Here is an 11,136-nt window from a genome sequence, read left to right as displayed (position 1 = left end):
TCTTTTTGTGTTTTCATTTTACTTACTGCCAGGTTCCGGGGGATGTTCCGGGGGGTATTCCGGAGTGTTCCGAGATGCCCCCTTATTCCTCACAATGGCAACTCCTCTAAAAAAGGCACTTTGCTCTCAAGGGAGCCGTTGTAGAAACCTTCGACTCTGGTACAAAGCCGTTCCCGGTTCCTTTTTTCTCGTCACAAACTTGTCCTTGTTTTGACCACCGCCGTAACAAGGCGTAGACCCTAACCACCCTAACTTACGATCTGATAACGGCGACGCCAATGGAAAAGGTCGATGAAAAATTGACTTCGCATCATTTCAATTCGTCTAGTTACTTAAAAGAAGGGAAATTAGGTTGGAGTTGAAGGTAGCGGGAGTTCCATTCTCAAAATTCTAAAATTTAGTCATGTCCTATCGTAGATGTGTGGGAAAGGCAAAAAAAAAAATTACAAAAAAGGGTGATGGACGTGTAGAGCTGTTGTTCCGCTCCTTCATTAACCTATTGTGTTTTAGGCCTTTCCGTTGCCGTCGCTATGGTAGTTTTGTAAGGTCCCAAATTACCTGCGTAAGTGAGTCCGGATTTTAGGGTTTAAAGGATTAGCTTTGCACGTATCTGTCCCTAGTTGAGCACATTGCTTGATTATTTCGGAAAACACTGTCAATGAACTTAGCTCGTATCCAATTAGAGATTTACAAGCTTTGGAAAACTTGTTGAGTTCCAGCCAGTTGTGACTTTCAGCCAGTAAAACCTAAAGACAAGACAATGCGGCAAATGAGCTAAACTATGAGGAAGGAGTTTGAAGGGGTAGGAAAAGGGGGAATAACTGAGGTGCGCGTGAACGCGATGTCCACGCGAGGAGGAAGGGAAGAAAACCCTGTCTGCTATTTTTCCTCGCGCGTCCTGATTCCCTCCCCGTGCTTTCACTACTCCTTCAAATGCCTGCCACACAGGCTACAAATCAGGGGTTTTAACTAGCAAACATAAGGTCTACGTGGTGCAACGAGAGGCTATTTCGAAAACGGGCCACGTGAAAACGAGAACGCGATGAATGCGCGAGGAGGAAAGGACGGAAACTCTTTCTTCTCTCCTTCCTCGCGCGCCCTTATCCCCACCCCCTCTTTCACTCCACTTCAAATGCTTGCCACATAGACTACGAATCAGGGTGTGACCAAGCAATCCTTAGCTCTACATAGTACAGGCTATTTTGAAAACAGCCCGTGTGAGAACGAGAACGCGATGGACGCGCGAGGATGAAAGTAGAGAGACCATTTGGGCCAGTTGTTTAAACGGAATTTAACCCGTGTTTAACAAAACCGCGTTCTTGGCCATTTTCAGTTTGCTCAACGCTTTTATCTAAACACCATTTTTAGTGAACAATTTGAAGAAAGTATATAGTGTAGACTGAAAAGCCACTTATTTTCTTCAATTAACCCCTTAAGAAAAGGATCTGGAAGTCCAATGTTTTCCTAAACGACTGCGTTTAAATTTCCTCCTCCCTAACGCGCATTAATTCCCACATTTCCCTTCCCCTTCAAATGTAAACCACACAGGCTACAAATCAGTAGTGTGAACAAGTAAGCCTTTGTTCAATATGGTGTAGCTGAAGGTTGTTTCAAAAAAGGGCCCTCAGATGTCAAAGGTCTCGTTGTTTACGATCTCTGATATAAAAAATGTTACAAACCTTTTATCTGGAACCTTGAACTCCTTTTTCAGTTGCTCAGCGGCTTTCAGGTCTCCTTGAAGTATGCACTGAAAAGCGTAAAGTAATCCTTAGAAACTAATGATAGTGTATGGGAATTAAACCTGTGACAATCATGAAGAAACTAAAGCTATTTTTAATAGTACTTTCCACCGCGGTTTACTTTGCTTTGGTTTTAACTACCAAGTCTAGATAATAGTTTAAAAATAACAATCCTAACAAAAGCTACTGAGCAGAGATCTGAGAGATTCCAGCGTATACTGTTGATTTCAACTTCTAACATTTGACAATCTTTAGTATGGCCATTCGAATGAAAGCTTGTACTTGACAAAGATTTCCAGCGGCACTGTTTATTAAGCTGTTAAAGGTAGTATTAACATTTGACTATATTGATGACAGCTTAATTTTGATCATTCAAATGAGAGCTACTTTTCAGAGCTTTTTGTATTAATTGACGTTTCTGAGTAACTGACTACCTACCCCTCCCCTAAGTTACAATTTTGCCCTAAGTAAGGAAAAAGTGTTACTCTTGACTTAACGGGGGAGGGTGGGCGGGGGAGCAGGGCTCAAAGTTTAAATTTGAGTTTGGGAGCACTTGTGCTACCAGATGTCATTTTTTAGGCGCATTGCCGAAATTTTAGGCGAACAGTTGAAAATTTTGGGAGCACAGCTTATAATGTTGGGAGCATCTATTTCAAAAGAAAAAGTAAAAAGCTTAACAGTGCCACGTTTAATTGTCATCTTCAGTTTGTTACTTTTACTTCAGTCCTGTGGTTGATAAAACACAGCCGATTTGCTATGCAGTAACACCGTTGGGATTTTTAATACTATTTTCTCTTTTTGACAGTACAGTTGTGACTAAAGAAAACTTACACTTGAAAAACAATTCAAAACTGTGACAATGAGTGTGTCGAACGAGAATGAAAATTAATCTTTCATGAATTTGTTAAATGCGCAATGACTTACATGTAACTGGAATACGACTTAAAAAACTTTCTTACCTGGAAAAAAAGGCTCTTAATCCGCACTGTTTTTGTTTTGATTGACGTTAAAACTGAACGTTCGACATGGTCGTCCATTGCGCAAAAAATACGTGTTTGGTTCGTAGCATATATTTGCATATGTCAGCGGTGTTTATTACAAAACAGAAGAGTCGGGGATGGAGTAAAACATCGAAACGAAAAAGAACATTCCAGTTCGTAGAATCCATTGGGAGAAAAGACCTATTAAACATACACCGTCTTTCTAGTTCGAGTTCGTAAGTATAGTCTGAAGTAAGTCAGTCGCACTGTGGTTTGGGTTTTACGGCGCACAGGTGCGATTATAGAAGAATTTTTAGGCGCACAACCAAAAATCCAGTCGCATATGCGACCAGTTAGTCGCAAACTTTGAGCCCTGGGGGGAGGGAAGTGGTCAGTTACCTAGAAACCTCAATTGATCCAGCTGCCCAACTGTACTGATCATTACACCTTAAAAATAAGCTCAGACCGTGAACGTTTAAAAATCCACGGTAAAGGCTAACACAGTTTAGTGTCTTTATCGCACCTGGTAGATAGTATCACTCAAAGACAGGTCCACAAATGTCTTTCAGTACTTCTCTTCAAGTTTGACTTGATATTCCATGAGTTTCATTTGTTCTTCTCTTGCCTGGAAAATTGAATCGTGCGTCCATACAATGCAGCACTGACAAGAAATGTTTTGTTAATATTTATAATATAGTTCAGATCAGTATAGAGTGTTTTCACTCACGTGGCCAGCATCTACGCAAATTTGTTGGAACAAAAGATAGCGTTTGCATATAAAGAAAAGAGTTCAACTCCCAGAGGATTGGTTTGGGACACCAATATGGCCGCCATGACATCATGTGAAAACACTCTTTTAACGCGCACTCTGATTGGATGACAAAGCGTGTTTATCAGGGTATAAAACACGGAGCTTCAGCTTTCACGCCATCTGCCAATAGTTTGTTTTGAAAATTAGAAAGTAATGCGTGGCGAATTTAACGGATTCTTTATCATAAAACCAATAAAGAAACCTTTACTGTGCTTTGTTATGTTACAAAGCACTTAAGAAGTAGGGATAACTCAACACTGTCGACTAAGTCTCAGGCTTCCCTCTAAACTCGGCCTTTTGTACCCTAGCCCGGCGCTTCCTCCTGCGTGATTTATATCAGTTCAGAGTACAGTCAAGGTATTTGTTAATCAAACACAGCTAGAGGAGTGGAGAGTTCCTGGGTGGTTTTGGTTCGACTATCGCAAGTTTATCCCGTATCCTAGATTACTAGACAAGACATAACGTCCGTCTTCTGTTTCTCCACATAGTAAGGAATGAGTGGCTCTAGCGTTGAAGGAGTTTGAAGTATTTTAAATCAAAGCAACAAAGTGAAGAGCACACACCTTCGAGTAGAACTGAAATCCTCCTTGCTGGTAAGACATCTGTGCTTTGGACAATGTGTTCATCTTGGATTCTATTGTCTAAATAATAAAAATAGAAGAAAATCAGATTTTATGTCAAGTGTAGTGACAAGAGATATCAAAACGATGATTCTATTCTATGGCCGGCAACATTTCATAGATAACGAATTTCCTCTTATTTCTCAAGGAATAATATGGTGAGCGCCAATCTCTTTTCCAAGGATGTGATCCTTTTGGTTCAGGACTAAAAGTAACCGCTCCGCCAGACAAGGTTAGTAAAAGCTCTGCGGAGCAGATTGGGAGAGAGACCGGAAGGCGTTACGCAACTAATAATTAACCCTTCGCGTGACGGCCTTTCCTACAGAGCTGCGATTTTCAGGCGCGCGCGCTTTGTTCGCTGTACGATCCCTGTGAAAAATAACACATAACTTGTAGTCTTATGTCTCCTTTGGTCACGTGGTCGCTGCATGCATTGAGGGCCACTATTTACAACGAAGAAATAGACGGGAACAATTAGCGCATGCGTACTAGATATCACTGGTTATGATTAGAACGAATTTTTGTAAAGGTTTCGAGTTTAAACACGAGAAATGTGCGAGTTAAATTACAAATAAGAGTTGCTCCACGTATTCTTGGCTCCTCCTGACGCTCAAAATAAACAAGATTGCTGCCGACCATTCGTTCACAGGGGTTTATCCCATTTTCCAACGGGGAAACGTCCCGGCAATGAGGTTGAGGGGAGCTTTGTAGTCACCTAAAGTCACGGAAACAAAAATAATCTATGATGCCATGAAGAAACGGAGTGAAGCGTACGCACCCCTTTGCTCAGAATTGAAATTACATATTAAAGAAATAAAATAATAAAACAACATTCGACCAGATCCCCTCCTAAGCATGATAGCATGCAAGCTACTTTATGTGATACCTTCTCACTGTAGCTGTCCTGCACAAAGGCATTACCACTGTTCATAAACTGGTCATCCTGGTAGAACAGGTCCACAAGTGTACGGCGATCCTGATCCTTGCAGTACTGCAGACGAATCACAGTCATGCCAAAGTGAATATATAGGTTTCACAATAGCCTGCGTGGTAGTTTGCGTAACAGGTGCAAAAACGAGAGAAGAGGGGGACGGGAGTGAAGGGAAAAGAAGCAAAAATGAAAAAAGGTGTCTTTTTTTTTCTCTTCCCTTTACCCCTCCCTTTTTCACTTTTTTCAATACCTCTTAAGCCGCCTGCCACACAGTCTAACGATTTACAATAACCGAGTGATTTACGCGCCCCGATTGGTCGAGAACTTTTGCTTATGACAGTACAGAGAAGAGAAACAGAACTGAAGGTTCTTCTCTTCTCTGTTTCTTGAGTGCGATTCTCCGGGACCTTGAAAAAAACAAATAGAAACGTCGCCATTTTTCACTGCCGCGACTCCGACATTTCAAAGAAATAAGATTAAAAATGCTCCACACTTTACCGTAAAACCTCTCACCCCTCCACTTAAGTTTTAAACATTTTAACGTCATTTTTATGGCCTTAAAGAATGAACAGATAAAGGAAAAAATGTCTCCTGGCAAATAATGGCGGATTTTCTCTTGGTTGAAGCCTTGAACAAATACGCACTCATTTACACAACTTTTTTTCATAGACTTACCTTGATGTAGAGGCTGAGTGCCACAGGATGGTAACGTATGGCCATCAAGAACTCACCAAGAGTTAGATTATCCTTCAAATGCATAACAACCATATACACTAGAAAGAAAAAAAAAGACAACACAAATGAAATGTCATCTAGATACAGGGGAAAATCAAGGAGGCGGGTTTTGGGTTTTTTTCTCAAAAATGTTTTAAGGTTTGAAACTCTGTCTCAGCTTGTAACGCCGCTGGTGTAACGCCAACTTTTAAGCTGAGAAAGAGTTTATTCTAAATTTTTGGAACCTTTGGTACAATTTCAACATTACGATAGATCTTTCTATAAGTCGGCTCTTGCGACTACCACGAAACAAAAACGCGCTTCAAAAATTGTTCCCTCCACTATACTCAAAGTTAGCTGTAGTTCTCAGCAGTGGTACCCACTTATAACTCACCAAGATCCGTGTCTCCACTCATAATGGCCTTCTCGAGCGCTAGGTCATCTTTATTCATGCGCATGAGCAGTGGAACTTGGTCAGCGGCTTTTGCTTCATAGTCCAACAGCTACAGGTAAAAAACCAGACCACGAAGATGTGAGTATCTTAAAAGATACATTATGCATCATGGCATAGCCTGTACACAGACGTTGTTTTATTGTTCTTTTCGTTCATTTCAAATATAATCCCATGCGGCTTATATTTTATCACCCGCGCTCGACGGACTTTGAACAGGCTATCATGGCATGGCTATGATAGGCTCGTTTACCGATTGTCAAACGACGAACTTACTTATGGTGAGATTGCTCCAGCTAGAGATCAAGGCTGGCTTTAAGCCAGGCTGTAGGCAGGTCTCCTCGTGGAGGCACAAGCGGCGAAGCCACGAGAAAGGCCGTAGGCAAAACCTGGACCGCAGAACCGGATCAGATCATTCCCAGAGGCACTATCCCTTATCTTTCGTTATCCAGTAAGTTACAGGGATTGATCTGACCCGGTCCGTTCCAGGTTTTGTTGACGTCTTATGAGACGAGCATGTTGGTAACCCCTGGACAGAACAATGGTGAAAGTTAAGAAGTTATATTGATCAATGGCCCACGTTCGATATATTAAAATTCTAACATGACTCCAAGGCTTTAGGGTCAAAATTGAAAATTTTTCACGACTCAATTGTCTCGAAATTCCTAGAAGAGAATTAAGCACAAAAAAAAAACAAACCCAATAAGGAAAAAATGACCAGAAAGCCTCGGAGCCATATAGCAGCAACATTTCGAGTGCTATCCCTTCTTCGCTCTGACGAAGGGCTAGAGCATGAAAGTTGTTTGTATTTAATTTATCAACTCATTTGTTAAATCTCTCCATATTCCATTCCCCCATTGGTCTTCTTTGCAGCCGTACGTTTTGTTTCTCGACATGAGTCCTTTAACAATTGACTAATATTTCACCATAGTGGTGTTGCTGATAATAAAGCGGACCGCCGAACTTATTACAAAGCGCGGTCCTCATACTCCGGATACTGAAAAAAAAATCTTGATTACCTACAGTAAAAGCAATCTCGCAGGTAAAAATATCCCATTCTGTACCAACCCCCGCTATTTTAAGCCTCAGTGCATTTAGCAAGGAAATACTAACGGAGGACACCGCTTTATGCCTCAAAATGTGCTTGGAACGTAATCTATAATAAAACTGTTCACATGTGAATGCTCTCAACTAACCTTGATGGCCAGGTGAGTTCGTCCACAGTCCACTGCCTTTGAAGCTATTTCTGAGTACGATATCCCAGGAGTCTCTCCGAGCTTGGAGTTGATGGCACGAGCAATCTCTTTGTCATCAACATTGGCTTGCTGAACCTGTTTAAACAAGAAAAGCAAGTTTTGAAGAGGTGTAGGATCGAAAGAGATGTCAATATATTCAACACAAAAAAAACTATTTACGGACACTATTGTATTCTACTAGAGCGGAGAAGTTAATTTCAATGTGTTCATCCCAGCCATGTGAAAGTCCAACTGTTTATTTATTGAGGAAATAGAACACAACAGGATTAAAAACCCCAACTGGCAGGAGGCAACCAGTTGGTTATTTACAAGCATGACTGGGTATCTGAACTTGGAAATACCGTACCGCGAATAATTTCAGCAAGTGGCTATAGTGGGACTCCAACCCGGGACGGGCGGATTGCGAAAACAACGCGATGGGCGCCTGGCCACGCTGTCTTCACCGCGTACAATCCAGTCTAATTGATCTAGATCTTTTCATAGGTTGATTTTGTGATCTTTGATAAATACACAAACACCAAGAGAAATGAGCCAAATTCAGCACATGAAACAACCACCGGACACCCAACTCCAGTCATGTCTACTGCCACAACTATAATTCACCATTACCAATTTTATTAATTACCAGCCATAAGCTGATTGCGGGAAGACCCCTGCTTACATATAGGTAACAGCCAACCGGTATCCGCTGGTTACACTCACTTTATAACAAGCCAAGTGTCCAAGGATGCCACTGGCACCCTCCCCCTTAGGAATCTTCCAGTAATCACAGATTCTTATGGCCAGACAGTAGTGACGCCTCAAAACAAGCCTACATGAGCAGAAAATAAACGGTAATAAAATAAACTTAAGGGAAATAATTCCATCTCCAGGTCTGTTGGTGGAAAAATCAATGTAGTAAACACAGTTTAGACACGGAAAGTAGGCAAGTAAAAAAACACAAACTTTGCTTCAACTTGTTTTATATTCACTAGGAATATAAATAATTTTGATATTTAGAAATGACTTAAGTTCAACCACGTTACCATTTTAGTCAGGCAAAAGAGAAAGGTTATCGGACATACATCATATTCATTTTGCTATTTTTTTCTTAAAAGTACTATTTCGTACTATGTACTATAGCGGGTCTGGTGTATAATCAATAAAAATTTCGACCCTCCACACTATAGAGCTCCCAGCAGCTCAGTGGGGAGAGCGTCCTGATCTTGAACTCGAAAGGTCGTAAGTTTGATTCTCAACTCAAGCTCGGAACTTATTGAACGTTTCATAGTGCAATAAACACTTAATCACTTAATGACTGGTCTCGAGGGAAACAGTTAAATTTGTTTTCCGAGAATCTCAATGTTTCCCGAGGCTATATAGCTGGAAATTCATTAAACCTCGCTTCCCTCGCTGTAACGGTCATGTGACCTCGGAGAAACCAATGAGAGCGCGCACTGTTATGAAAAAATTTCCAGCTACATGCAATACACCTTTTTTACCGCCCCCTCCCCCTCAAAAAATGCTTAAGCATTGCACGTTTTACCTTTTTTAAAAAGATAACAAACAGCGTGACAAAAACAAAACTCACCTGTTGATAAGGGTCTTCATTGTTACTTTTTCCAGTCTAAGACGATCGTCAAGGCGTCAAAATTGGATAATTTTTGAAAATAACCAGAGTACTCTCAGAGGACAAAAAACCAAAATGGAGCCCACTTTAAGAACTTAATAAGAGCCACAGAATTGAAAACTGTGTTAACGTACTTTTATCATATCCGTTTCAAAAAAGAGAAAAAGGAACATATCTCGTTCGTTCCCTGTAAAAAAAAAAAAGTAATTTAAACCCCGCAGTTTTGCCCCGTTACATAAATCGCACCAAAATCACCGTTCTCTTGTGTGGACAGAAACACTCTCCGATATGGTTTCTGTCCCGACGCAAGAGCTATCTGGCATAGTGTTAGACTAAGTAGAAAAAGTTTCCGCGCAAGTTCGTCGAAAGTGTTGGGACTAGAGCAATGATAACTTACTTGAAGATGATGTGAACTGCGGAAATGCAAGTTTCAATGAAGATATGATCGTCGCAGCGGAAATTCCAATTTAAGCAATTGCAAATTAACCCGAAAAATAAAAAAAAATTTTCGTGTTGCTACGGAGGCTAGCATAGTGTACACTTGCTGCAACCCACGCTGCAATTGGGCAAACGTAACCTGTGAGACGAGGCTTTTGCAACAACTGAAATTTGGTTCACTCTTGAATTAAGATAAAGGATATTGTCCATATGTAAGTGGAATTCCAACCATGTAGTCCCGCACGGCGTTTAACACTCTAAGATTCCGGCACATCGAAAAAAACGCGTGTGGCGGCATATCAGTTAGAAAACTCTAACCAAAGGAAGCAGCCTAGCAAAGAGAAGAAAAGATTACAGCTGAGATCAGTAAAAAAAAACCCGATTATACTGTGGGTGGAATTTTCCCCAACATCGACCGCCGGAGCACTCTTGTTGGTTACTACGAGGACACATGACATGTTACACGAGAACTATTTCCCGCCTAAAATCTCTGACCAAGCGACGTTACAAACTTCGCTTGGTAGATGGTAACAGAGCAGTGTTATCTGCGAATGTTGACCACTCGCTGAGATTTGCTATACTTTCAATTCATCCTGTATAACTAAAAAATCACTGAATGACGCCGTCGTCGAAAGTATTAATGAAGTCCTTTATGTCTCTTACTACACTCCTCAAATAGAAACATAATGGACGAACTATTTGCGCTCTTCGCTTTCAATTCAAATTACCCAGATATACTGAGTACAGATTTTCTTTTCACGGCATCACGTTCAACGATTTATGCCCAAGCTAAGGAACTTCAGCAGATTAACCAAAACATTTTTAGTAGGAGGTGGTGATTTTGCCACGGAAAACAGATAATGTATTTTTCAAACAATGCTAAATTTATCTGGCAGTTTACAGAACACCAATCACTGTGTAAGAAACCTTAAACTTGTCAACAACTCCCCCACCCCCTGGGGGCGGGTTGCTGTGAGAATCGAAACGTAGCAACTGAACATAAGGAGATCATGTGGTTACCATGACTACCTCTAAAACTATACTCACCCTCAGCAGTCCTCTTTGTATTGCAGGCTCATGTTCCCCAGCAGCGGCGTGGATACATTGCTGGACAGCCTCAGGAAGACGTTCTTTGATCATCCGAATGTACTCCTCTGCTCGGGCGCTCTTTTTCTGTTTACAGGAATATACACGAAAGAATCATAACGACAGCTTAATTGTTAGGGATTTAGTTTTTGGTGCAGTTTAGAATCTTCAAGTTAAAACTTTAATGTTGTTCGTCAGGTATTCTTTTTATTATCATGCTATGTTTTTCTTCATTCATTATTGTTCTTTCTTATGAATTCTGTAAAGCGCTATTGAGGTTTTGGACTGAAATAGCGCTATATAAATAAAGTTGATTATTTTTTATTATATGGAGAAAAGTTGGCTCAGCTAGGATGGTGACCTTACCAAGGAAAACAGGTCACCCAACAATAGGCCGCCCAGGGTGGCTCGCAGTGGAGGGTTCAGACCTTCAGATAAGGGGGAGCGCGGTCATTCAGACCCCTGAGATAAGGGGATGCGGTGCCACCCCAAGATCCTGAC

General features: G+C 41.1%; 1 protein-coding gene across 1 annotated transcript; it reads right to left on the bottom strand.

Moving 5' to 3' along the window:
- Nucleotides 1–362: 362 nt before the first annotated feature.
- LOC140930969 (vacuolar protein sorting-associated protein 16 homolog) lies at nucleotides 363–10,722 on the bottom strand. Its single transcript, XM_073380717.1, has 12 exons — nucleotides 10,597–10,722; nucleotides 9,690–9,880; nucleotides 9,509–9,599; nucleotides 8,205–8,313; nucleotides 7,443–7,577; nucleotides 6,190–6,298; nucleotides 5,757–5,854; nucleotides 5,037–5,141; nucleotides 4,094–4,171; nucleotides 3,243–3,380; nucleotides 1,680–1,747; nucleotides 363–746 (listed from the first exon to the last, which is right to left on the bottom strand). Exons 2-10 carry the CDS (start codon nucleotides 9,757–9,759, stop codon nucleotides 3,285–3,287), a joined length of 891 nt encoding a protein of 296 aa, XP_073236818.1. The 5' UTR covers nucleotides 9,760–9,880; nucleotides 10,597–10,722; the 3' UTR covers nucleotides 363–746; nucleotides 1,680–1,747; nucleotides 3,243–3,284.
- Between the last annotated feature and the right edge of the window lie 414 nt (nucleotides 10,723–11,136).

This window comes from Porites lutea, chromosome 3 (genome assembly GCF_958299795.1).
Source record: "Porites lutea chromosome 3, jaPorLute2.1, whole genome shotgun sequence".
Taxonomy (NCBI): Eukaryota; Metazoa; Cnidaria; class Anthozoa; order Scleractinia; family Poritidae; genus Porites; species Porites lutea.
The sequence above is the reverse complement of the archived record's forward strand: the minus strand, read 5'-3'. Positions and strand labels throughout refer to the sequence as shown.

What these genes read in the sequence shown, in the direction of transcription:
- LOC140930969 (XM_073380717.1), bottom strand. Translation starts at nt 9,759, where the DNA reads ATGGACAATATCCTTTATCTTAATTCAAGAGTGAACCAAATTTCAGTT. An exon ending in GAACTCACCTGGCCATCAAG is followed by an intron (nt 6,299 to 7,442) that starts GTTAGTTGAGAG and finishes TTTTACCTGTAG; the next exon opens with CTGTTGGACTATGAAGCAAA. An exon ending in GATTTCAGTTCTACTCGAAG is followed by an intron (nt 3,381 to 4,093) that starts GTGTGTGCTCTT and finishes ATTTCTTGTCAG; the next exon opens with TGCTGCATTGTATGGACGCA.